Source organism: Emydura macquarii, unplaced genomic scaffold (assembly GCF_026122565.2).
Source record: "Emydura macquarii macquarii isolate MOO-44397 ecotype Brisbane River unplaced genomic scaffold, CSIRO-AGI_Emac_v2 contig_2734, whole genome shotgun sequence".
NCBI lineage: Eukaryota > Metazoa > Chordata > Testudines > Chelidae > Emydura > Emydura macquarii.
In genome coordinates, this window is record NW_027132871.1 from 2,330,345 (window position 1) to 2,356,417 (window position 26,073).

At 41.6% G+C, this 26,073-nt stretch overlaps 2 protein-coding genes across 12 annotated transcripts in view; both read left to right on the plus strand.

The window, feature by feature from the left end:
* PIR (pirin) overlaps positions 1–5,492 on the plus strand; it is a 90,602-nt gene extending 85,110 nt beyond the window's left edge. For 7 of the 8 annotated variants that reach the window (XM_067566148.1, XM_067566150.1, XM_067566149.1 and 4 more), the window contains 2 exons: positions 1,860–1,926; positions 5,063–5,492. In XM_067566148.1, coding sequence (XP_067422249.1) covers positions 1,860–1,926; positions 5,063–5,178 — 183 coding nt within the window. In that variant the 3' untranslated portion in view covers positions 5,179–5,492. The remainder of the gene's footprint in view (positions 1–1,859; positions 1,927–5,062) is intronic. The other variant, XR_010923272.1, reaches the window with a different exon arrangement.
* A 371-nt stretch (positions 5,493–5,863) lies between these two features.
* The window catches only part of VEGFD (vascular endothelial growth factor D), a 39,303-nt gene continuing 19,093 nt past the window's right edge, over positions 5,864–26,073 (plus strand). For all 4 annotated transcript variants that reach the window (XM_067566154.1, XM_067566155.1, XM_067566157.1 and 1 more), the window contains exon 1: positions 5,864–6,448. In XM_067566154.1, the coding sequence (XP_067422255.1) occupies positions 6,359–6,448 (90 nt within the window). In that variant the 5' untranslated portion in view covers positions 5,864–6,358. The remainder of the gene's footprint in view (positions 6,449–26,073) is intronic.

Sequence of the window (26,073 nt, forward strand, 5' to 3'; positions counted from 1 at the left end):
CCTGGATCTTTCTGTTGGGGTGTGTGCCCTGTCTTGCCCCCCGTTCTGGGCTAGGCCTTAGTGGTGTAATCTGGCCTTATATGTACACTGAGCACTGAATTTATGGTTATTGTCCCTCATATGTGTTAAAACTAAACAATCATCCTGCAGATATTTAAGGCCTTGATCCTGAAAAGTGCTTGGTACAGATAGAATCCTAAAAGTGGTTGTTTGATCATTATTAATACAAAAGTATATACAGATCAAACTCAGCATTTAGCTTTACATTTCCAAAACACTGTGTCACTCAGTATTCTAGAGTGAAGTTTCTGGTTGCAATAGTCATGATATTGAACAGCAGTTTTTTTACTAAAACTATCTTTTAGAAGTTTAATAATGTGTGTCTGTTCATTGATAAACCTAAAATCAGCCTTTAATTGCTGTGTCATAAATATCTTATTAAATCTAAATTAGATCCTTATTTCAGACACTTGAGATAATTGACCCAATTTTTCTTTTTCCTTGTAACTCTAAGTAGAACAAAAGGTCTTCTGTGTGTGGATTAGTTATAGGGAATGTGTAGATCCTCTCATAGGATCAATTTACAAATACTTGCTTAATGATTTTAGCTGGGAATTATGTTAGCTTCCTGAACTTTGCTTAGTACAGAACCTTGAATTGATGCAGAATCCTATAACTAATGGTTTCAAATGCAAAAAATGTGGTGAAGTCATATGTTATTTTGAGATCAGGGTTAATTAACTGCTTTTATTGAGCTCATATTTTATTGTTGCAGCCTGAAACTACCAGTTTAATTGGAGATAATCTAGGGTCTGATCCCCCAAATCCTTTTTCATGTGAGTAGTCCCATTGGCTTCGATGGACTACTGTGAGCAGCCTTCGCAGAATCACTCCCTGAATGTTTTGCTGCATGTCTCTGGATTAAGATGAATTTTGTTTCCAAAGTTTCTCTTTTTGTTTTGTCTGGCATGTGGAGATGTTGGTCTGGACCTGTCCTTGGGTTTAAGCGGTTGTTAAATAACTGAAAGGAATTTATTTTCTCCTGAATTTTAACACTAAAGTATACATGTGGGCAGATATTATGCAGAAAGAATTTGATACCAGAGGAAAACTATCTGTTCCTTGTTTTGTCTGTGTGGCACCATCCCCTCCCTGTGCTCCCATGAGGCCTGCTGTGGCACAGTGCAGCTGCAGCTCTGCCTCTGTTTCCCTCTTAGTCCCAAGAACCATCCTGCAACAAACCTACCTCCCCTCAGAAAGGCCCTGTCAAGTAGAAGTCTCTAGTCCAAAGAGCATAAAACCAAAGGGTTCTCTGCTGCTCCTGGGCTACCCTTTCACCACATTCACTCCTAGAGTGCTGGCCTTCCAGACCTTCTCCTGAAGGCCCAAGTCCTACCTGAGCAACTGGCCCTCAGGGTTTCTTCCCTGGAGTCCTTTCCCTGGTCTGGTTTTCCCCAGATTGGATACTTATTCCCAACCTATATCCAGACCATCTCCTTGGGGGTTGGCCTTTCCTGGCATCCTCCACCCCTTCCACCCAGTCCCTTTAGGGCCAGTCACAGGAGACCACTTCCTTCTTGTAGTGCCCTTCCATCTGAGTCTCCCAGCTCCCGCATCACCCAACTCTTCCCCAGCTGGGTCTAATAAATAAATTGAGCCATCTGCTCCACAGCCAGTCAGTTTCACTTGCAGGGGGTGGGACTAATCAGTAACTGGGCGGGCAAGGCTGAGCCCATCTCCCCGTAAAGGGCCAGTCAGCCTGGGACAGTCTGTAAAATAGTTGTCTAATCTAAATGTAATTTATAATAACATAATCTAAACATATGTTGATATTTCATGTATTTCATTTATCATTTTAGGGCCCTGAAATAAGCCACTTTGTCTTAGTCGCTGGTGAGCCAATTAAGGAATCCGTGGTACAATATGGTAAGCATTTCTAATAAATGAATCACTGGCTGGTTAATGGTTCTGTCTTGTGAACGAGCAAAAAGAATTAAAAGGATTTGGTCCGTCTCCCACACCTACCAACTTTTGAAGCCTCTCCATGACAAATACAACGATTAAAAATGAGTGCCTCCAATGTTCCCCAGCCATTTTTTTTTATCTGTGACATCGTGCTCTTGGACTAAAGGTGTATTCTTTATATTTTTATATTCCAAAAATAATATATACTATATTTTTGAAAGTACTAAGCTTTTCACTTTTAGCATGTTTTCCATCCATGTCTGTTTGAAGCATTTTAAAAATAATGTGAAACCTGGTCTATATCAAAGGCTGAATTGTGGACAACGCTAGTGTAAGGTGCTGTATATAATTGCTCTGCCTCAGGAGAGTCACAGTGTGATCCATGGTTATACCCTTCGTCTGGGGAAGGGGAATGGGAAAGAGTAAAGTGTGCCAGCCCTTGTGCAGATTATTTCCCCTTGTGTGCTAGCTGACTTGTTGGGATGTCAGGGAGGGAGGCTGGGTGGAGTCTTGTCCACATCTGCCTGTCTGCTTCCCACCTACCTAGGCTGCATGGAAAATAGCACCCCACAGTGGCTGCTCTCCTTCTCCCTCCCCGCAATACAGATAGCGAGTACAGGGCTGTGAGGGGGCAGCAGGAAGCCAACAAGGATCACAATCCAAGTGATCACTCTGGGACGGACAGTAAAGCAAAAATTAGAGTTTGATTTTGCTCCCATTGAAGTCAATGGTAAAACTCCCATTGATTTCAATGGGTGCAGAATGAGACCTTTTAACAGAGGTGCTTGAGAATTTATGTCTAAAAAAAACAGAGCCACAAAAGAAACCTGAAGGGAATCTCATAAAAGATTTTCATACATATATGATACCAAAATACTTTATTGCTTTTAAAATGCTTAAAATACAAATACCGAAATAATTTTCATTTTATAAAATATTTGAAATATACTTAATTAAAACAGATTTTTAATTTACAATAAGTTTACTAACAGCTGAAACATTAATCTGTTGGCTACTTAACCACCAGGTGAGGTAAAAACGATCCTCAGGTGGTGAAAAGCAGCATAGCCCTGTTTACTTCAATGGAGTTATGCTGGTTTACACCAGAGAAGGATCTGACCTGTAAAGTTTATTATATATAACTGCTGTCTAGTCTTTCAATATAAAAAATAGTAGAGCAATACACAGAACTATATAAAGCCTTCTGTGCACAAATGGTGAAAAAAGACAAGTGGGAGAATAGACAGAAATGAGAACTGAATAAACTCCATCAAATCCATTAGGAACTTTACTATTGCTATTTTTTTCTTTTTTGGTAGAAAGTGCTTAGGTAGTACTGCAATGGGTGGTAGTTTTATACTGGAAAACGAAACAGATCTAAGATATGACATGGTGCGGTGGGCAGAGGGAAAGCTGGGAACCATGGGTGCAGATAGTATCAGCAAGCTGTTTCCTAGAAAATCAGTTAAGTTAGAGTTTCTAAACACTTCTATTGACTCTTTTTGCTTTGTCCCGATTTTCATTAAGAACTTTAAAGTTTGATTCAAATCCCATCGAAGTCAAGAGGAGACCTTCTCTTGATTTAAGGGGGCTTTAGGTAAGGTCCTTAAAGGGGAGTATAAATATAACTATCTGTGCCTGCAGCATTTGACTTTATTTTGTAAATACGATAGATTCCAAGGGGAGAAGGCAGCATTGTTTTCATCTGCTCTGACCTCCTCTGTAACACAGGCCATAGACCTTCCAGAGATACAGTTAAGAATTTCTAATAACATCTAGCTCTTAATACAGCACTTTTCATCAGTAGATCTCAAAGTGCTTTACCAAGGATATCACTTTCATTATCCCCATTTTATAGATGGGGAAACTGAAGCACAGAGAGATGAAATGACTTACCCACAGTCACCAAGGTTTTCAAAGTCCAAGTCCAGTGCTTTATCCACTAGGACACACTACTTCCCCACAGTGGAGCCTGTTGAAGCAGTACCTCCAAAGGGAAGTTTACAGTAAAGCAAACAAGGACACGTGCTGTACTTCTGACAGATAGCAGTGCGGGAAGGAGAGCAGAGAAGCCAAAGGTTAAATGAGGCATTTGAGTTTAAAATATTTTAAAATTAAATAGCATATAAATTAAAATGATGAGCTAATTAACTGATTTAATTTAATAGGGAAACTGCACTATTCTTACAGAGTGAAATTCCCCCTTTGGTAAAGGGCCTGTTAGAAGCCCTATGATGCCCCTTGCAAATGGAGGGTGGGGGTGAATGGGAGGAACAGACACCCACACACAGATAGGATAGGGTGACCACCTGGCACCTGACCACCTTGGACAGGATGGTCCTGAAATGCAGAGTTCAAATCTTGGTCCCAGGCTGAATGACTGTGGGACAGCATTTGTTCTGGATTCTCTGCGGTGCTGCTCTGCACCTGTCTGAGGGCACCAGCCTCTTCTCGGTGGGGAGGGAAGGGGGCCTGAGGTGAGCCTTAGCCCTCCCCCCATGAGGCCCTACTCCCTGCTTCTCTTCTCTCCCCCCAAAGGCCCCGCCCCAGGCCAGAAGCCAGAGACAGTCAGTAGTAAAAGCTGCCCAGGGAGCCTGGGCCACTGGAGAACACCAGACCCTCCAGCTGCCCTATCAGCACGCCCTGGGGGGGATGTGGACATGGGCCGGGGCTGCTCTCGGGCCTCCCACTCAGGGCAGGTGAGAGTTTGGGGGATCCCCACAGTGACCCAGGCTCCCTGGGTGGGCTTTTACCATGGCCCAGCTTCTGGCCAGGGGGCAGGGTCTCAGGGGAAGAGGAGGGGCAGGGGTGGGGCCATGGAGGGGGTCACCCTAAGATAGGAGAGAGGGGAAGATTCAGCGAAACCTGCCTGGTGAGGGGATCTCCATGCCATCTCTGAATGAACCAGTGCAGAGGGGTCAAACCACAATCCCTGGGATCAAGCTGGGGTAGTCAGGGGTAGAATGTTGCATTCAGAAAACAGATGGCAAAAGACTAAAGCCACAAATAATGTAACAATGTGTGTTTCAAAATAATTTCTCTATGAAGTAAGAGATCACAGATGAAAATACTGGATTAAAATTATTTTCTATCGTAGGGCCATTTGTGATGAATACTCAGGAAGAAATTATACAAGCCATTGATGATTACAGAAATGCAAAAGCCGGATTTGAGAGAGCTGCCACCTGGAAGTCAAAGATAGGAAACCAATGATCTGCAACATTAAGAATGTGGCTGGCGGTTTCATATTTACATCAGTAGGGTCTGATCCTGCATCCCTTACACATGTGGGTATTCCTGTTGCCTTCAGTGGAACTACCCACATGAATAAAAGTTACTAGATCAGGTCAGCCATATATACTTAATATACCTAATTATCAAAGCTTGTCTATGTGATTAAGGTTTTTTGAGTGTTAACTCTACATTTTTTCGGTAATATATATATATGCAAATATGTGTGGAAAATGTATTAAGGCCTTTTTGTTTTGGTGCACAAAAATATATTTCTCTTTTACTGCAATAAAAATACTTACTCATTTAAAATCTATTGCTTCATAAGGTCTTTTTAAAGAAAACTATTTATTTAAACTATTTAATTTCCTTTGTGAAACTCCATCAAGCAAAACTTATAGCCAAGAAGATATGAAAGAGTATCTGGTCCTCCCCTCTTTTTTAAATAAAAGAACTAGCTATCGTAATACGTGTGCTGTGTAAGAAAGTGTGCTGCAGTTTCATGTTTCAGGTAATCTTTTTAAAATAATGGCAGTCTAGATTGCATCAGTTAGTTTAAAAACTGCTATGCTATTGGTAGGGACAGAATGGGATTAGAGCCAAAATTTGACTCTGTTTCTGCCAAAGTCTGTATCAGATTTAAGACACATGCTTCTGCAAGCTTCCACGAGGGTTGTGAAAAAAGTTTTAATACAGAGTTGGATTACAGCTCTCTGTAGCTCAAAACATTGGCAGTTATACTACCATCTTAAAAGGCAGCTGTAACGCAGAGTACAGAATATAGCATATTTTTAAATTTTCTGGACCACAAATGAATTGAGTCGCTTTGTGGGTCCAGTTAGGGGATCAGTCAATAAAGTTAATGTGAATCTGTACCTGATTACTTGTGAGAATAGCAGATAAAATCAAGCAAACCCTTAAATTTTTCTTTCAAATGTATCTAAAGAACAGTCTAGGAAATGACATTGTCTAGGTGAATTATAATTGTGCTAGATGAGGCAACAGTTACTTACTTTCTCACGTGCAAATTCTGTTTGGATTTACAACTGAAATTCTGGAAGCTTTTTTATTTTGTAATTGTTTTGAGAAATGCATTTCGAAACAGACCCTTCCAGCTGTATGATATCAACTGCGTAGTAATCTGTGGATCTTAAACATCAGAATGTACAAACCGTGGGCAACCTTGAATATTTTCATGGTGTCTTTTCTGCATCTGCTGCAAGGATCCGATTATGAGTATGGACCTGTGAAGGTAGGTGGTCTTTAATTTGCTAATATAGCAAATAATATAAATTGTCTGAGAGTACATGGATTTCATTGCGTGAAGTGGTAGTAGTCCCTAAATGACTTTTGGTTGTTCGGATACTTGCTTGGTGGTGCGAATTGTTGTTGTTCAGTTATCAAGCAAGCTGGAAGGAATGAGTATTCTGTACTAAATAGTTTAATCCATAATCATTGTTTAATAGTTTTGCCCTTTTGCCACTTGTAAAATTTCTGCCTAAAATAAATCCTTTATAGGTCTTAAAAATAAAAAAGTAACTTGTAAGTCATAAAATTTAGATTGTTTTTAAAAAAATAGGGAGACCTATCTTTTTATTGCATTAGCATATTATCTAGAGGATTACTTACAAGGTATAGACAGATTTCCTCTGAAACACTTGTTCAACAATCTGCCACCACTCAATGTCTCTTCTTAGTGTTGTTAAAGGGCTTTATCTGGATTTTTATCCTACATATGACTAATAATACAGAATATTGACCGGGGATTCATTTTCTTCTGAATGGGATTCATACATCAAAAATTAAGTTGAAGCATCCTCATGAATGTGGGATTTTCAGATCTGACTTTCTGAGAAAGTGTAAATATAGACAGAAATTTCTAAAGGAAACAAAATGTCAAATACGATTTCTAGTTTGTAGGATTTCCAAGTCACAGTTAATCCAGTGTGTGCTCCTGAGACACTAGCAAGTCTTTTTTTTTTTTTTTTTTTTAAATTTAATGGCACAAAACTAGTTAACACTCTTGTTCTTACTTCAGAGAACTTCTCCCTTTGCTAAGCAATGACCACACACTAGTCCATAAACACATTGAATTTTGACCTCTGTTTCAAATGCAGAGATCCACTACAAGAATGACAAATTAGCATTAGTGCATGTGTGTTTGAAAATGACAAGTCCCTCTGCATCCTCCTGATATAAAGTTTAATTTACAGTGTGAACAATCTGTTATTTGAGACAATGACGACTACTATAATCAGTCTGTTCATTTCCTTTGCACATTGATTGACAAATCATTAGTTTTTTACATGTAGATGACTAAATCAGAGAACAGTTTCTAATTAGACTTTAAACCTATATGTGACTGTCTGCACAACAGAAGTTAAAGGTTTGATGAGAACTCTGTCCATAGATATAGCACAGAGTGCTAATTCAGTATATCGGTAGTCCAATAGTTATGTGAGTAAAAAGTCTTGCATTGAATTTTGCCACAGAATATGCTTTCCCAAGAATAAATGCAACAGCTTATGTAGCTATGACATCCTTAATAGCTTTTCTGCATTTTGTATGTACTATGATGCTACTGTCATACAGTCCTTTTCAACATATGTACAGCTGTAATGGTTGACATTTGGCTGCACTGTCAATTAGTCACCGTTTGGCCATAATGTATTACTGCAGTATAATACCAATTACACTCCAGTACTAACATGAAGGTGTCGTGTAGGTCACTCTAAAAACGGATCTGTGTTTCAAGCAGACTTCACCACTTGCTAAAACAAAAGTTAATTTCTCTGCTTTCTCATACTTGAAATATTCTTCTCTTTTTTGCGAAGAGAGAGATTCTTGGTTGAGTTTTAAGCACCTTTCAAATTTTAGATGTTTTGCTTCTTGATATAAAGATTTTGATACTATTTTGGCAATCACGACAGGTGAATTTTCTAAAAATACAAAAACTCATTAATGTAATGGTGCTTCACGTAATACATAGATTCCTAGCCATTGGGGGGAGAAAACACTATTTGATTCATCCAATCTAACTGCCTGAATTTTGCAAGACTCCTTTCTACTATTGTCTAATCAAAGACAATTTAGAATAATTTCTGTGACGGCACCTTGACCTCTTCCACTGGTAGTTTAGTCACTGCCCAGTTGCTCCTCTTGGGCCAGATAATCTCTTTCATTATGCAGTGCAGAAGAGAGTAAATGACCTAAGAAGCCATGTGGAGAGGAAATATCACTATGTGGTATCATATTGTGACCTATCTGTTGCTCTTCAGCTGTTAAGTATCTCTTCTGCTTGCAAGTAGCAGCTTTATCACCTATGTAATTAAGGATGTTACAACCATTAATTTAGTTACAGAACACAGAAAATATATAGCAATTCATACCACAAGCTTCCAAAGCTCTTAAGTCAATTGGGAGTTTTGCCTGAGTAACAACGGCAGGATAGAGATGTATGTAATATATTAATAATTACACACATGCTGTTAAAGAGCATTAGTTGTGTTGCAAAGTCAAGCATTCAAAAGTCAGAAAATGCCAGAATTAAGGTTGACTTTTGAGTGCTTGACTTTACAACCTAAATAATATTTTTAACATACAAATTAACGGTGTGTGGAATTTCTCAGATTTAAAAACAAACAAACTGACCCCCTGCATCCCTCTGCCCCCAGAAATTACATCATGTGGCATCATATTGACATAAATATAGTTCATCAACAGGACTGGAACCTTTAGATCCACCACAGACCTCTCCCATTTTAGCTAACAAAGTAACTGATAGCAAAGGTACGTGTCTCCTCTCTGTGGGCCAGCACTAGTGGGGGATGGGGGACACACTTTGCCAGTAGGTTTCACAGATGTTTGCTGGCAGCAGAGGGATGTTGAGAACCCCAGGAATTTTGGGTTGCATTCCAGGTTCCAGAGGGCAGTGTTCTCTGGTGGGTACAGACCATTCTGCCCGTTTCCCCCTGCCTAGGGTTGCCAACTTATTACAAAGGACATCCCTTATTTTTTCCTCTTTGTACAACAAGATTGGGAGTTGCTGAGTGCTGCTAAAAGCAGCAAGAAATATCCCTGGTGAATGTAGGTGAGCACTGCTTATTATTATTATTATTATTTTGAAATACAGTGTTGGCAACCCTAAGGCCCCACCCAAAGCTTGAACCCTTCTGCCCTGTCCCATCTCATCCCACTCCAGTTGTCCTTGCCCAACCAGTCTTAGTCCACCCCTCTGAGCACCAATCTGCCCCCCTACTTCCAATTTCTCTCCCTCCCGCACTCAGTCCCAATCTCCTTGCCACACCAGTTCCCATTTTTCCTCTCCTAGCATCTCCATCTAATCTGTTTCTCTCCCACCATCCTCTCCCCATCATCTGGTCACTGTTCCCCCTGTCCATCTTTCACATTCCCACTGGCTCCCAGTGGGCTTCCCATCCTGGGTTTCTCCTCCAATCTCAGTCTTCCTGCCCGGCTGGGACCCTTGTCCAGCTTGTCCCAGTTCTACCCTCACACCCTGGCTCCTTGTTAGATCTGTCTCCCCTGCCCAGTAGTTCCCAATCTTGGTCTTGACAGTTTCAGGCTATGTACACACTGACGGCGGCAAATTTGCTGCCATCAGATCGATCTTTCTGGCTCAACTGAGTGGTCAGTGAAGACCCGCTCAGTCGATCTGGAAGTCGATGCACTAAAACCACCCCCTCAAGTGGCATAGCGCTACATCGATGGGAATGCATTTCCCATCGGCGCAGCACAGTGAAGACGCCGCACACGATGGAAATTAAGAAGTCAACGGGAGTTACGCAAGCAACTCTGCGTCACTTGTGTAACTCCCGTCGACTGCCACTGAATATTCAGCTAAGTGCAGACCTGGCCTCAGGCTCCCCCTCAGCTCCACCTCTGATCTCAGTCCCCTGCCCACCTGCAAGTCTTTCCTCATCCTCCATTTCCCTCCCTGGCTCCAGTCCCAGTCTTCCCTACCGTGGCTCTCAGTCCCAGCCACCATCTCCCTCCCTGCCAGCCTCCAATTCCAGTCTCCTTCACCCCAGACTTCTTATCCCAATCTACTCCCCAGCACACCCAGGTTTGGCTCTTGACCCCTCTGCATTCAAATTAGGTAGTGTTCTTCTCCACACTGCCTGGGCCCAGAAGATGAGACATCGCATGTTCCACAGAGAGAGGCTTCCCTCTTTCAGTTTTGGGGCCTGTGCCTGGCCTACCCACCCTGAACTGCAATTATAGGGAAATGCCTGATCACCCTGGGCTGGAGCATGCTGAGTGCTGATGGACTCATTGGAGTTTTTAGCTGCTAAACTATAAATCCTCTCTACAGTACGTGTGTGAGCTGTGGTTTTTCAAAGACTGATAATTTGGGTGGATGTTCTGGGGGATCGCAAAAGGCATATATTCTTGACACCAAAGCCACATGCTTGTCAAATTTCAAGTACCTGCTCCACAGCATGCAGGGCTAGAGCTTCTCAAATTAAAGGTCACCAGTTTTTTTTAACATGGGCTAAACGATGTATCTTTCTGTAAACTCATTCATGGAAATGGCTGAAGCATTTTGGTTTAAACTTTCCAAAAACAAAATTCACCCAGAGGCAGACATTCACCAGGAAAAGTTCATCCTGAACAGTTAAAGTTTGGTAAAGTTATGAACAACTGAAAACAGGGTCTTATAAGGGGAAGTGTGGGGTATCTTTAATAACAGGTAATGCTGCCAGTGCCATCTATAATAATGGCAGGCATGAATAGTGACTTGATAGCTGAGGTTGTGTTGAGATTGGCACAAAATTGGAAATCTTTCTATTTCACACTTTAATGATTGGATTCAGGCTCCAAAATTTGGCACCCTGACGCTTCAGACAACAATTGCATTTTCCATGTCGCTTTTTTGAAGACTATTTATTAATTTTTGCAGAGGAAACATTAAGAAATGTTCCCTTGTTGAAATTTGATCCTGACAGTCTCTTATTTTTAGGAATCTGCTGGCTAAACAACCACAAACATCTTTTCCTGTTTCTCTCTCTCTCTCCGCTACATTCTCTCTCTTTCAAAGTATCACAGGCATAGGCCACTTTTCCAGAATTTTAAAATTAAATACAAAAAGAATTATTCCTTTTATCCTAACTGATCTCCACCAAGAAAAGCCAATGGAACTGCTCTGCTCTGTCAGCTACTTCTGTCCTCTAACACTGCAGCTGTCTTTGGCCTGGTCTCCATTGCCAGCAAAATTCAACAGCGGTTGACGGGAATTACGCAAGCTATGCAGAGTAGCTTGCATACCTCCTGTCAACTTCGTAACTTCTGTTTAGCGTGCTGTTCCCACTGCGCTATGCCAACTGAAAATGCAGCGCTGTCAATGCAGCGCTATGCTTTTTGGTGAGGTGGTTTTTATGAAATCGACTTCCAGATCGATTGCGCAGGTCTTCACTGCTGCTCAATCAAACTGGAAAAATTGATCTGACAGCAGCAAATTTGCCGCCATCAGTGTAGACGTAGCCTTTGCAATGGAGCTGCAAGCTCATCTCTGACAACTTGGGCTTCAACTTTCCCTGCTCCTTTTCATCATTTGCTAGCCCCTCTTTGAAAGGGAGAGTTGAAGCCTAAGTTGTCAAATTCACCGCTCACTTCTCCTGCTGAGATCTGCTCTCTCTGACAAACCTGCTGTAGTTTTTAGAGAGGAGCCCTGGACTGGCAGACCTGAGGAAGTCTATTGGGACTGGAAATCTGCTTCTTGCTCTGCTTAACTGCAAGGTAAAGGATTCTAGATATTCCCCAGCCCCATGAGAACCACTGTACCTTCTCTCATTACACATGCCACCTTGCACAGTTAAAGCCACCATTTTTCTAGGCATCCCACACTCATACAGTTAAACCGCTAGAGGCGGTTTGCAGTTCAACAGTCTTCTGCAGGTTCACCAGACTGGGATTCCCACAGGAGGGTCAGCGGAGGTAGAAACTGCCTCCAGAGCACAACTGGTACATCCATTCCTGAGGTATGACCCTCACTAATCCACCCAGCTTGCTCTGCTCCATAATGTGGAGAAATAGGTCACAGGCCTCCCTTCAATATGATCTTCATCCCCAGGGGTACGGGGCTAAGTATGCCATATGCCTTTGTCAGCCCAAGAAGTGTAAATGTAAATGGTCTTCATGCATGGTGTTCAAGGTAAAGGGAGGTTCTTTCTACCTTTTCTTTCCAAAAGCCAGTCATGCTCTGTCCCTTTATGGCCACAGTGGCTTTGTCTTTTTGACAGATATAAACAAACACTGTGCATTAGTACAGTGCTGTGTATACAGTAAAGCGCTGGTGAGGGCAGGAAAGTGGAAGCTGTGGAGTAAGTATGTGACATTAAATTCTGAGGCAGACCTGCTTGAAGATGAGCTTGCATGATGCAACAGCCAGAAAAACCAAATCCAACTGATGAGATTTTGCAAATCTAAAACACAGAATCCTAGATCCTTTTCCAGTATCCGCTTTGATCAGTGGCTGTGTTCTGCATAAGATTTTGTGGGCCCACCTTTCATAAAAGGACAAGCCAGTGAATCTCCTGTCACATCTGTCTCCCTCCTTGTGGAGGTTGCAACACCTGGAAGTAGAGCCAAGCACACAGTGACCAAAAAAAGGGAGTTTCAAAGCTGCTGGAAAACATTTTCCCCTTTTAACTAGGCATCTCTTCAGGGTCCCTTAGGCCCCACTTTCTTTAGTTTCAAACAGTTTGCTAACTGCTAACAGTATGAAACAGTGGCCTTCAGCAATATTTCTCAGCTTTGCTGTACCGTTGCCGATGTTGATTCACTCTGACTAAAGTGGACAATCATAATAAGCAACATTTAATAAAACCTGCAAAAAGTCCCTATGCTTTCCCTTGAGGGTACTATTTCCCTCCAGTAAATCATGCAAAAAGCAGGTTTGTTCCTGGCTTCTGTCTATCATCAACTTTAAAAGCAACAAGGAAAGATTAAAGAAGAATTCTGTTTTATTGCCATCCCACACTGCATCAGTCCCTGACTCTTTTCTTATCAATTTGGAAAAGAAACTAATCATGCTATGTTACCTTAGCTAGCACAACTCTTATTCATAAGAAACAGCATGAAAAATCCTCCCTACTGCCATCCTACACTGCACAGTCTCAGTAGGAAATGTAACATCTGGATATATAGCATACCTCTCTTAATATAACCAACTGTTTAGGTTAATCAGATAAGGCTGGCAAATGCTTTCCATCAATCAGTTTGAAATGAAGACAGCAGCTAATTAAACATGGACATCAATCTTGGCCCACAGCTGGAACTCTATAAAACTGATGGGGAGAGACTCTGATAGATTTGGGGGGTGGGGTAGGAAGACACTGTCAAATAATCATGGGCCAACATTCTTCTGATTTGTGATCACAGTGAAATAAAAATAAGCAAGTAACTGGGACATAGCAAACATTTACTTATTGATGGTCTTACTGTATATCCTTTATTTACTTCTTGTCTACATGAGAGATTTGCTTTAGCTATACCACTAGTAGCCAGTCAGTGCTACTGCATTGGTGCAAACTCCTAGCATAGACCAGCAAAGCAGAAAGAGGGGTAGCCTGCTTGAAAATGAGGTAAGCTACCCTAGTACAAATTGTGGCTTGCAGAAGATTTGTTTGCCTGCCATAGTGGTTTTGTACTGGTGCAGCTACTCTACTGGTTTGGTGCTGGCTGCAATCCTCAGTGTGGACAAGGCCTGAGTAGTGTTTACTCACATGCACAGTACTGACTAAACACCATCCACTTGAAGCAGTGTATTGTTATGTGCTGCTTTAAATCTAGATTTGTTTTTTGTTGATGGCTTTTTAAGATCATTATAATTAAAAACCTCACATAGCGGTTTTGCGTTGTTATAGTGAAGTGACTGGGGGCTCTGTTTATTTTAAAGCTTCTTGATATGGCAAGTGAGTGAGTGCACTTTAAAAAGCAGGCCATTGCCACATCAGAAGCGTTTTAAAATAAATGTCATTTTCAGTCCCTTAGGGATAGCACCTGCATTCAGGACACAGCCATGGTATGGAGTGGAGGGGTGCCCTACTGCCCCAGGAGAGCAGTAGGAGGCATTCTGCTCCACGGAGGCAGGATACCTCTCAGAGCTCACTGGCACGCACACAGTGGAAGCACACATACTACATTCTTCATATGGTGCCCTTTACTCCCCTTGCACTCTGCCCGTCCCTTTGGGGCTACTGTGGATCCTGCCCTGTCTCCTCCCCATCCCTTTAGGAGTACTGTGCACTCCCCTGAGTGCCAGGTTTGCAGTTGTGCCTCGCTCTTGCACAGACTGCGAAGGGGTAAGGCAGAAAGAGAAAGGTCCTTACAACATTCCCCCCTGACCCAATACTGTGCACCCCTGTAAAGGCCAGGCAGAATTTGGCTTTCATGACAACTACGCAAAGTAGTCATGGTTTTCTGTATAAACAGATAGCAGAGCAAACAAACACAGCATACTAGTTTGTTCATGTTCAGAATTCTCAGCTTGTTGACTTATGTCTACATATCTACTCTTCACTCCCACCCCATATGATTTCTAGTGTCTGACTTCAGTCTCCTCAGCTGGTGATACAGCACCATCTAGAGTCCTTGGGCTGTAAACAGGACTGCATTAGGTAGTCAGCTGGACACGTGCTATGGAATGGAAGATATTTTGGAAGTCATGTATGGGCATCACATTGAGGTTTGGAAAGGGACGATTCCAGGGCTTGTTTTTCAGGTGGCTGTATTTCAGTCACACGTACTTTTCTAGCTGTGGGTTGGAATGCCAACCTTGCATTTTAATTTTTACTGACATGAAGATCTGAAGTTGATTTTTTTTACTGACATGGTAAACTTTTTACTGACCTCACTGAAAATACCATGAACAATACAACCATGTCACAAAAGTGTGGGCTCACTCGCGCTATTCTGTACACAGGAATTTGGAATTACCCAACTGTTTTAGCTGCAGTTAATTGATCAACTGGGTTCTTTGAGTGTGTGCAATAATAGAAAATGGGAAACTGATAAAGTCACGGTCAGTTTAGTCTTGTGATACAAGAAGTGATTCTGAACCAGGACAATCAATGTCAAAATACAGTATGTTTTATTTCTACCCAATTTCATGGACATTTTCATTTATTTACGGGTTTATGGACAGTGTTAAAATTGTACATTTTTTTATTGACTGTCCGTACATTTACAGACGATTGGCCACCCTAAACACAGCCCGTTTCATTCAGTGCCTGTTGACACTCCTGCAGCACCACTGACTGCAACAGCGCTGTTTGTCTGTAACTTGAGAGTTAAGTCTGACTCCTGTGCAAGCACAAGAAGGTTGCATCCTGCTGGCATACACTTTCTAGTGCTGCCAGTGAAGAGTGACGCACGTAAGTGGTCAAGCCCTTTAATTTGAATCAGGAACATGATTCAGAAGCCTTTTCCTTTGGAGGCTTTACTGAACTGCTAGGGAAATATGACTTAAGAAATTACAATTCCAGGAAATTGTGTGCATGTGATCGGGGTAACACAAGTTCAGTCAGTGATGGCAGTTGCTCTGTGCTGTACAGTGACATTTGAAATTCCTGCCTTTTTAATTGGCTAGTCACAATTTGAAGCCATTTATTAAAGCAACACTGGTCCGAATCGGGTACTGATAAAAGTGCAAAACAAAAGAAAACTCCACGGCATTGAAAGAATATTTGCAATGCATATTCATATTCTCTAATTCACTTCTCCATCTCTGGGACAGTCCAGAATCATTGTCCGAACCCCTGGGCCTTACAAATAACGGACATTTACCAAGTTAAAAATGGCAAATCTCTGGAAATGTTCATATAAATGTGTAACATAACATTTCTTGACATGTGTGTCCTATCACAGTATTAAACTAGCTCCTACTATTCTGTATGATGCAACATTACTAATTAGTGTCCGGAGCTGAATTATGTACTGTTCCAAGCCTAGTGTCAATTTGAAAAGAAAATATTATAGCATCACAGGAAAGTGCGGGTGAATATGGTATTTATACAAACATGGTCCGAAGAATGTATTGTATGTTTTAATAAGAGCTACAAAGCAGACGATTTAACTGATTTAGACAATCCCAATGCCCTTCTGATGGAATTCACTGATGCCCCTTCAAAGCCCAAGCGATCAGATTTTGTGTGGGGAAGTGTGTGTGTGCATGAGAAAGGGGTATGGAATCCACTACCTCAGCTGTTGTGGATAAGTGGGCTGAGGCCAGGGGCAGGTCCCCACCACCTCCAGCCCAGCTTCTTTCCTCTCCCTGCCTCACCATAGCTGCTCTTCTTGTTTCTCCTCCCCAGTCTCCTCCATCCCACTGAGCTTCTCAGCTGCTTCCCCACTCAGTGGTTTCCCGTCCAGGCTCCAGGATGCTTTAGGAGTCTCCCCTCCAGTCTTTCTCTCTGGCTTCCCCCATATAAGTAGGAGTTGGTCTGGCTGCAGCAGCAGCAGCAGCAGACCCCAGTCCTCCTCCTGCCCATGCAGCTCCTTAGCCCCACAAGGATCTGGACTGAATGCTTAGGGGAGGGGGCAGTGGCCAGCACACACATATGTTAAAAATAATAACTGAGATGAAAACATGAGCCCCAATCAGGCACCAGTCAAAGTTGGAGAGAATGCAGATGTCATCTTCCCTATTCAGGCGCAGCCCCCGGAGACATCCTGAGGTCCACTAAAAGGGTGAAGAATTGCTGGAGCACAGCTCCATGCCTGCCACATGCTACCTGTGCCTTGGAGTGGTCCTGCAGCCAGGGTTGTTGTGGTGGCAGTCAAGAGACTCCCCATGGCAACAGACCTTCCTGGGAGAGAGACTGAAGCTGTCCTAGGGCTCCTTTGTACCAATCTAGTGAGAGGATAGGAACAGCACTGCATGGTTGCATCAGGCCTGTTCTTGTTCATTTCATATTTAACTGGGGGGGCTGCTGTCTCCGTGATTAGCATCAGGAATGGTGTGTGGTCTGTGTTCGCTTAGCCGACTCTGCATTTCAGAAAGAAAACCAAGTGATCTGGATTAGAGCTGAGTGAAATGTTCACGTTACAAATTCCAAACTTGGCTACAGTTCACTGAGTGTTTGCTATCGTTCAGAAACCATGCAACCTGGTTCCAAGAAGTAGTGTTATTGAAATGGGAGAAAAGATCGATTCCCTCCACCTCTCCTTTCTGCAAGTGTACACCCACCTCCCCCACTGTAATATGAGTTACCACTGGCTAAAGGGGGGACATATTTATTGGACTCCTTTTGTTAAAATATTAGTAGCACTTATCTGCAGCAAACATGAAAAAAAATTGAATTAACCTGCATTTATTTATGGATTTACATCAAAATCAGGTGAAAATCTGCAGGGTTTTTTTGCTTTCTCTGAATGTTGTGGTTCATTCAAACCAAACGCTCAGAGAAACCCAGCGATAGGAACCAAAGCATGTTACTTTGCATATGTCTTTGAAGGCTTTGATAGCATCAAATGCTGTTAAAGTGCTAGAAGTCCGATCTGGATTTGCTGTAGCTTTACAAAGGATGCAATTCCAGTGGAACAAGTCAATCACAATATAGAACAGCTGCTTTCTTGAAATCACAGGGTAACTAATACAATTTCCCTGTGAAAACACATTACATTCAGCTAAGCCAGTAGCCATTTTATGACCATTTTATATCTATGAATGCTAAGATTAAAAAGCAGATTAATTAAACTTCCTACTTCAAGGAGTGAGTTACTAGCATATGGAAGATAGGAAGGAACTTTTCCCCATGCACAGGATCGCACAGCTGGAACATAACCAGCATGTTTCCCTTCCTCTGAAGTTTTAGGTATTGGTCCAAGAATGTGCTGCTAACATTTTAACGAGGGACTCCCTGAAATGTTCCACTTCTGTCAGTGATACATGTCACATTCCCTGGGTAGAATACTCCCCCAACACAAATCCATCAGTCCCATCCTCCCTCACACAAACTCCTGACAAAACCCTATTCATTTTACTTTTCTTTTTACTCCCAGAAATCCAGCCAATACATACTTCCCCTCCTTCAAATCAATCCATTCTTCCATCCCTACCTTGGGCCCAGTACCTCGCAACCCATGCTCAGTTGCGCTTTCTCACACCATGGGGGTGGTGGCAGGCAGGTTGTCTTGTGCTCCCTGACTGTAGAGTGGCTGGATGGGTGGGGAGGAGGTCCCTTCTGTGGGTAGGGTGTGGTCAATTGGAGAAATTGACCCTCTTTTCTTCTTGATGCAGGTAGGTGTCTAATGAATGTGGGAGGTCTCCCCTAGCTAGGGTGGTGGATGGATCTCGCCTAGGCTAGTGGGTGGGAGAACAGAGCTCCAGGCTCCCTCCCAGTGTGAGCTCTTCAAACTTTGGTTGACAGCTGGGGAAGCAGGTGCTAATGGGGAGAGAGTTGGGCTGCAGGACTCCAACTTGGTGTAGCAGCGGCTTGGCCATGTCTCCTCAGCTCCCTCATGCATTGCTGGAGTAGCTGGCTGGGAGCTGCAGGGTCTACATGGTGCATTGCCTATGTGCACCTATAGCTACCGGGGGAGATGCAAGAGTTCACTGCGGTAGTGAGCATACTGAGAGAGGGCTGAATACTTTAACAGGCAAAGTTGGCCTTAGCATTTTGGAGTGTGTTGTGAAACAATTACTGCTGTGTGTCCATGATTATCACATCACTATGCAGAGAGCCACACTGGAGATCTTGGGATACACAACAAACGTAACTGACACATTTTACATAAACAGTGTGTACTGGGGAGGGATCTTTAAGACACTTCCAACTTCCTGCTGCGGAAGTTGAGCCCAGCTGTCAATCTTGTCAATCCTAGCACTCCATTTGTGCACAATGGGTTTACATTGTCAAGGTTATCTTTGCAAGGGAAAGAGCTAGAGACTTCCTTTTAAACATATATATTTGTTTTTAAACAATTTAAAAATGAAATTATCCTTTGCAGGGCCCAAAAACTGGCTCTGTCAAGAAGTGACTTTTTGTGAGCCCCTCCAGCTCATCATTGTATGGGCCCTGCTGAAACCATGACAACGAACAAGATAGACACACTATGGTCTGAATGATATGGAGATCCCAATGCAATGGGATAGCTTATACTTTTGTCTAAGGTGTTGGAGACAAATTTCTTTTCATATGGCAAAAGAGATGAGTAGCAATGTTCAAATAATTTAAGTCCAGATTAGTGAGCCAGTGAGTAGTTTCAGAAGTGGCTTAATATAAGTCTGACATGCTACCGGCAAATGATCAAAGCGGGAATTGATTTACAATGTGGTCCATAGTTTGTGACTGATGTGCATGGTCATGTTGTGCTTTGTCTCTCACCTTCCAGAGCTGTAAGAGATGACAGCATCTGCTGTGCAAAGTTCTGAAATGGTTAAATGCAGGTCATTGTTTCCATGGTAGGTTAAAGTCCAGGAGCTCTTTTGTGGGGTTAGCAATCAGGTTTTTGTTTGGGACATTTGCATTATCCCAGAACTCTGTCCAGTGTACCTCAGGACGCTTTAAGGAGGACGCTTTAGCCCAATCCCCAAAAAGGCTTTTAAGATTTCAGACATGTCTTTGGAAGATTCTGGGGGTAGTCATGAGTTGGTAAGTTCAAGTTGGCCATGGTTCGATTGTACTCATGAGTTGTGTGGGTGTCTTTCCTGATTTTGGGTGGGGGCACATGTGCCACAGTGGGCAACCATTGAGCAAGTGTTGATTTTAATGTGCCAGTTGTGATTCTCATCATGGCATGAAGCTGCATATCCAGAGATTTGGTAAGTGAGCTGTCTGCCGGACAGGTGTGCAATATTCAACAAGCAAATAATGGCCACTTAAAGCTAGACTGTGGTAATGCAACTTTACATCTGAGTATTAATCCAGGCTTCCTATAATAAAGCAAGAGGCCTTCAGCTTCAGGGTCAGTCCTCTTCATAAAAGACAGCAATATTAAAATTGGAACTATATTACTAGGAAGCCAAAACATGTAATTATTTGTTTATGATCACATTGGTAATTAGCAAAGTACTTAATTTGCACATTATTCTTGTAATGATACTGTATCAAAATACTAATGATGCTGTATCAAAATACTTATAGGCAAGTACTACACAGTGGATAGTGTTTCAGGTGGGAATTCATGTGTCAAGATTTCATAGCCAATATAGTTTCAGAAATATTGTTCAGATGGAATGTCAAGAAATAGAGAATTTCCATAATGCTACTCAGAAATGACATACCACTGCTAGTAATATCAGAATTACTGCAAGCAGATCCTGCTTTGTTAGACATAGGGTAAAGCTGTACTCTTCAGACTGGATTGTATAGGGTCCCATAGTTGGTTGTTAATAAGGCTTTAATTTACTCTTGCAAGTCTGATGTTCTCAAGTTGCTCGAGGTTTTCTCTCATAACTTTATTAGCAATTTATATAGCACTGCAAATGTGAAAGACACTGTGTTGCACTACAAACCTACAAAAACAGGACAACAGTTCAACTGCTGGTTTACCAAGATTACTGCCTATCATGCTGACCAATATTGTCTCGTTTCCTTGTACTTCCCCATGTGCCTGTCTGTATCCATCTGCTGCTTCTTGTCTTATGCTTAGATTGTAAGCTCTTTGGGATAGAGACTTTCTTGTTCTGTGTTTTGTACAGCACCTAGCACAATGGGGTCCTGATCCATGACTAGGCCTCCTAGGCAATACAGTAAGATTAATAATGATGATGATATCGGAGTTCCTCAAGTAGAATTCATGCTGCTGCAAAGCCCACACAAGTCTACCATCACTGCTTAAACCCAACAGTGGTTGGCCAAACAGAAGGGCCTCCACATACTATATGGGTCTTTGTGGTGGCCTCACATAAGCTGGCGATGGGGTGGGCTGGGCAGGGAATGAGGTTTGCTATTATCCAGTAGCACACAAGTGGAGCAGGGCAAAACTTTTTGCGCAAAACCTTTTTTTTGCTGAAAAAATTGCAAATTTGGGTCACCCTAAACAATTTGCAAATTTGGGTCAATTTTGGTAAATTTTTGCAGCTGAGTAAAAAAACCTCAGAAACGTTAAAATCATTTTTTTCACTCTGAAATGAAACATTTTGACTTTTCATTCCACAAAGATGTTTCATTTTGGAATTTCCCATAATTTTATTTTTTTTAATGTAAAAACATTTTAAAAATCTCAAAATCAGAACAAAATATTTCACTTGGTGAAAAACAAACACCTTTTTTGACATTTTGTTTCACTGAAAAAATTTCATCCTGGGTCGACCCGAGAGAAATTCAATTTTTTTTTCAATTCTTTTCAGAACTGAAAAATTGGTTTTCACATAGCTCTACACACAAATAGCACAGGAGGTCTGTGGCCACGTCATCCCATAGGCTCTAGTACCCAGAGGAAGTAAATATTCATAATTCCGGTAGAAGTTGATGGGCGCTATCAGTGTTCTGCAAACAGGGCCCATAATGGCTATTGACTAATACATTTCCTATACATATACATGTGGGAATAAATCAGAGTAGAAACTAGATTATTTTCAGATATACCACACAAAGACACAAGGGCACCAAAGTAATTAGCTATTTCAGTGTTGTGATGATTAATATACAAGTTATTTTAAAGGCTGGATTAGCCATAATTCTGAGTATGGCATTCAAGCAGGACTGGAAGCTATGAGACGGATAACTCTAGATAAAAAGATTGTGATTATTTCATCTCACCTCCTTCCACATGATTTATCATGACTTTACTAGTACTGTTACTTACTTACCATGATGAAGAAATTCACATCCAGATTTTTCGTGCCTTTTACATTTTCAGTTGTCATCTGTATGGTTAGAAATTGTGCAGATGCCCATGCTACATTGTAAGTAGCGCTCTACCATGATAAAATGATTATTTTTAAAAGAGATTTATTTCAAATGTATGTTAAAATGTTTGTAATATAATGGTATTAACAAGATCTCCACTCTGTGTTATGCAGACTCTTTCCTTGTCAAGATAAAGCAGATGGCTTCTCTTTATACCTTAACCACTTAGAAGCTGTATCATTGCTCCATAAAATACTGCACTGTTATTGAAAGGTATTATAACCCTGTCCCCTGGCCTGAGACATAGGAGTAATAACTAAGCTTTCTATCTCTATTTATACAGTGCTCCTTACAACTGTATCCATGGCCCTGATTCAGGAAAGCATTGGAGCATTTGCTTAGCTATGAAGATGGTGTGGGTAGGACTTGGGGGAGAAGATTTCATCAGTTAATTAAGCTTTTTGTGAGGCGTTTCTTGAGTTTTAATGTGTTTGCATATAGAGTGAAGGATACAAGTGGGACCATCATCACATTAATCAAAATGCAACCTTAGTTTTTAGTCAAGTTTTCTGTTTCTCATTCTGCACTGGCTATGCTTCACAATGGAAACATTTTCTTAAATGAAGATGCTGATTGTTGCAGTTCTTGAAGAAAGTGACTTTTGAATCACAAATACATTTGTTTCTTTTACTGTTCCTCACATAAATTTAGGATGTCTTTCTTTTCTTATTACTTTGCATCTGTCTTTTTCCATTTGTCCAAAATTTCTACTAAATGGTAGATGCTAAATGGTCCAAACAAATCAAAAGTTCAAAGTCCAGCTGTAACCGATTGGCAATTTATTAATCTTAAGCACCGCACCCCATTAGCCGATGTTGATGCTGCTGGGAAAGCGCTAGGTGGGTTCTGCTGACTCACGGATGCAGAGGCTTTGAGGACTTAAGATGTAGGGTGTGGGCTGAGCAGTTCTTGGGAAGGAAACATAGGAACAGACAAGTCTAGGGAGAAGGTGTTACTGATATTTATATCATCTGATTGCTGATTGTTTTGTCAATAAAGCTCAGGATCAGGACAGGGCTGAGTTTGTGCTTTATAGGTGTACTGTATGAACTGTGGCAGATCCTCAGCACTTTATTGAATTCAGTGGAACTATACCTGATTTGTACTTGCCGAGGACCTGGCCTTGCATTTGTAGAGCAAGTTGGGAAAGGTGCTTGCTCACACCATCTCCTTTGCCTTTCCAGTGTTAACTATTTTAGGGGGTTTTATGGCTCTGCATAGGTCTCAAATTATTAGAGAGAAGATAGATGTTAGCCCTTTATGACTTCTTCTGGAAGCACAAAAGTTATCATTATCTAAACATCACAAAGTGGACCTGAGGAATCGTTTCTTGATGTCTACAAGATTGTTCATGGCCCACAGCAGGAAAACAGATTTTCTTCTTATTGTTGAAGGATAGCTTTGGAAAATATGAGAATTCAGTGTTATGGAAAAACATACAACTTGAGTTGGGTACAAATATGATTATTACCTTCTGGTGTGGAATCTGTTCTTACAGTTAGAAAAATAATATTTAAAATAGTGGTAAACCAAAAAGCCTGGGATCAGTTATGTAAACAAAAGACCTTTGCTTGATATTTGTTACTAATATCTTCCAGTAGAATCCCTTACATCAGGCCATAGCATTTGTGTTTTGTTATTTGTAGTGTATGTTTTTAGGTATATGAACATTGCAAAAGTTGTTGGATTCACTTTGAAACAACTTGAAACATGATTTTGTTCACTTTAGGGACATGTATATGAGTTTGGCATTGCTAGTTTCTCATGAACCCCCAAAACAACTGTAGATTGTCAGTTTTTTGAGACACAGATAGTGTTTTCATTCTCTGTGTGCACAGTGCTTAGCAGAACGGGACCCCAGTCCATGACTAGGTACTATGACAATACAAACAGTAACAACAGCGGATATGACAGGTATTTCCACATCCTCCTGGACAGGGTTGCCAACCTTACATTTTAGTTTTTACTGACATGAAGATCTGAAGTTGATTTTTTTTTTTTTACTGACATGGTAAATTTTTTACTGACCTCACTAAAAATACCATGAACAATACAATCATGTCACAAAAGTGTGGGCTCTCTCATGCTATTCTGTACACAGGAATTTGGAATTACCCAACTGTTTTAGCTGCAGTTAATTGATCAATTGGGTTCTTTGAGCATGTGCAATAATAGAAAATGGGAAATTGATAAAGTCATGGTCAGTGTAGTCTTATGATACAAGAAGTGATTCTGAACCAGGACAATCAATGTCAAAATACAGTATGTTTTATTTCTACCCAATTTCATGGACATTTTCATTTATTTACGGGTTTATGGACAGTGTTAAAATTGTACATTTTTTTACTGATTGTCCGTAAATTTATGGACAGCTGGCCACCCTAACTGAGCTTAAGGAAAGGGGAAGGCAGTGAACGAGTGAGTGAGATATCTCTCAGCACCAAAATCCAGCCTGACCAAATCACTTGAGACTACACTACTTGACCACAGGTAGGTCTTCTCAGACTCCCACTGGACTTATTTCCGAAAGTAGAGTCTTGGCAGAAGGAGTGTGTCAAACAGAAATGGAAAGCATAGGGAGGATCAGAGCAGCATGAGATGGAAGGGGCAGACAGGAAGTGGTTACCTGTTCTATTCATTCTCTCTGAAGCACCTGGCACTGCCCACTGTCGGAAAACAGGATACTGGGCTAGATGGACCATTGGTCTGACCCAGTATGGCTGTTCTTATGTTCTTATGTGGTTACAGAGTGGACTGAAGTGAAATAAGGTAGAGAGGGGGTGTCTGGCACAGGTGGGATAGGGATCACTGGAAGGAAGCCATGTCTGGAACATGGAGAGAATGCAGGGCAGCGAGTGAGTAGGAAGTGCCCCCTGCATATGGCTTAAAGTCAGAGATAGCAGAGAAAATGCAGCTCCCGTCTTCTGCCAAAGAAGAGGGGAGCTCCCCTCCTTTCCCTTGCTTTTGGGGCTTGATCCTGTGCACACTGAAGTCAATGGCAAAGCTCCCATTGACTTTAAAGGTGCAGGATCAGGCCCTTGATAAGCAGCACTCTTCACACCACTCCTCCTCCTCCGTGGCTGTGCAATGAGAGCACCCCTTCTGTGTCAATCTACTTTTAACAACTGTCCCCAAAAGGAGGCTGTGGTGGAGGGAGGAAAAGATATTTGAATAGCAGGCTGGAGGTGGGTTTGGGAAATGTTAAAGCACAAATCGTCTGGGGAGACTTTCCATGATTTGTCACGTCTACAAACCGCACATCTACACTGTTTTAAGATGAGGACTTCTGGTCTGTGTGTGTGTGTGTGTGTGTGTGTGTGTGTGTGTTGTAGATTTGTAGTCATAAGAAGGTAGGACCATGTCTTCTTCTGCATGTTTTACAGCACCAGGCAACTTATGGTCTTAGTATGTAATATTATTTGCAAGTATTAGAGTTTCCACATTCTCACTGTGTGATGTCATTTTTAGAATAATTTCTTTGACTAGATGTGTATGTTCTTGGATGATTTTGATATCAAACAATATTCAACACTTCTCTGCCGCAGGAAACAGCGCATAATACTGTAGAATGTGAATCTCTTGTATCTCACAGTTCCCAGAGGCTATGAATAATTAACAGGATTGCTGTGTCTTTCACATCTTTCTTTTTAAAAGTTTTCATTTTTGAACGCTCTTAAATTATGAATAATCATGTACAAATTATGTTATATGAGTGGAAATAGGAGAAATGCATTTTATTACAATATGCCTGCCAATAGACTAAGATGTCTACATTACACTCTCTGAAACGAACATACTAACTTTTCTGGCTCTTTTTCCACCTGTCTCAGAGAGGGGGAACGAACTCAGAAAACCTGCCAAACTTTCAAAGTGTTTAGACTGCTGGCTTTTTGTTAGGTCTGCAAAATGGGTAGTTAAACATTTCCTGAAATCTTTTTTACTCTCAGTGCTACACAGTCTTATCCTCTCTTGTGACAGCCTTAAGAGGGTAGTTCGATCT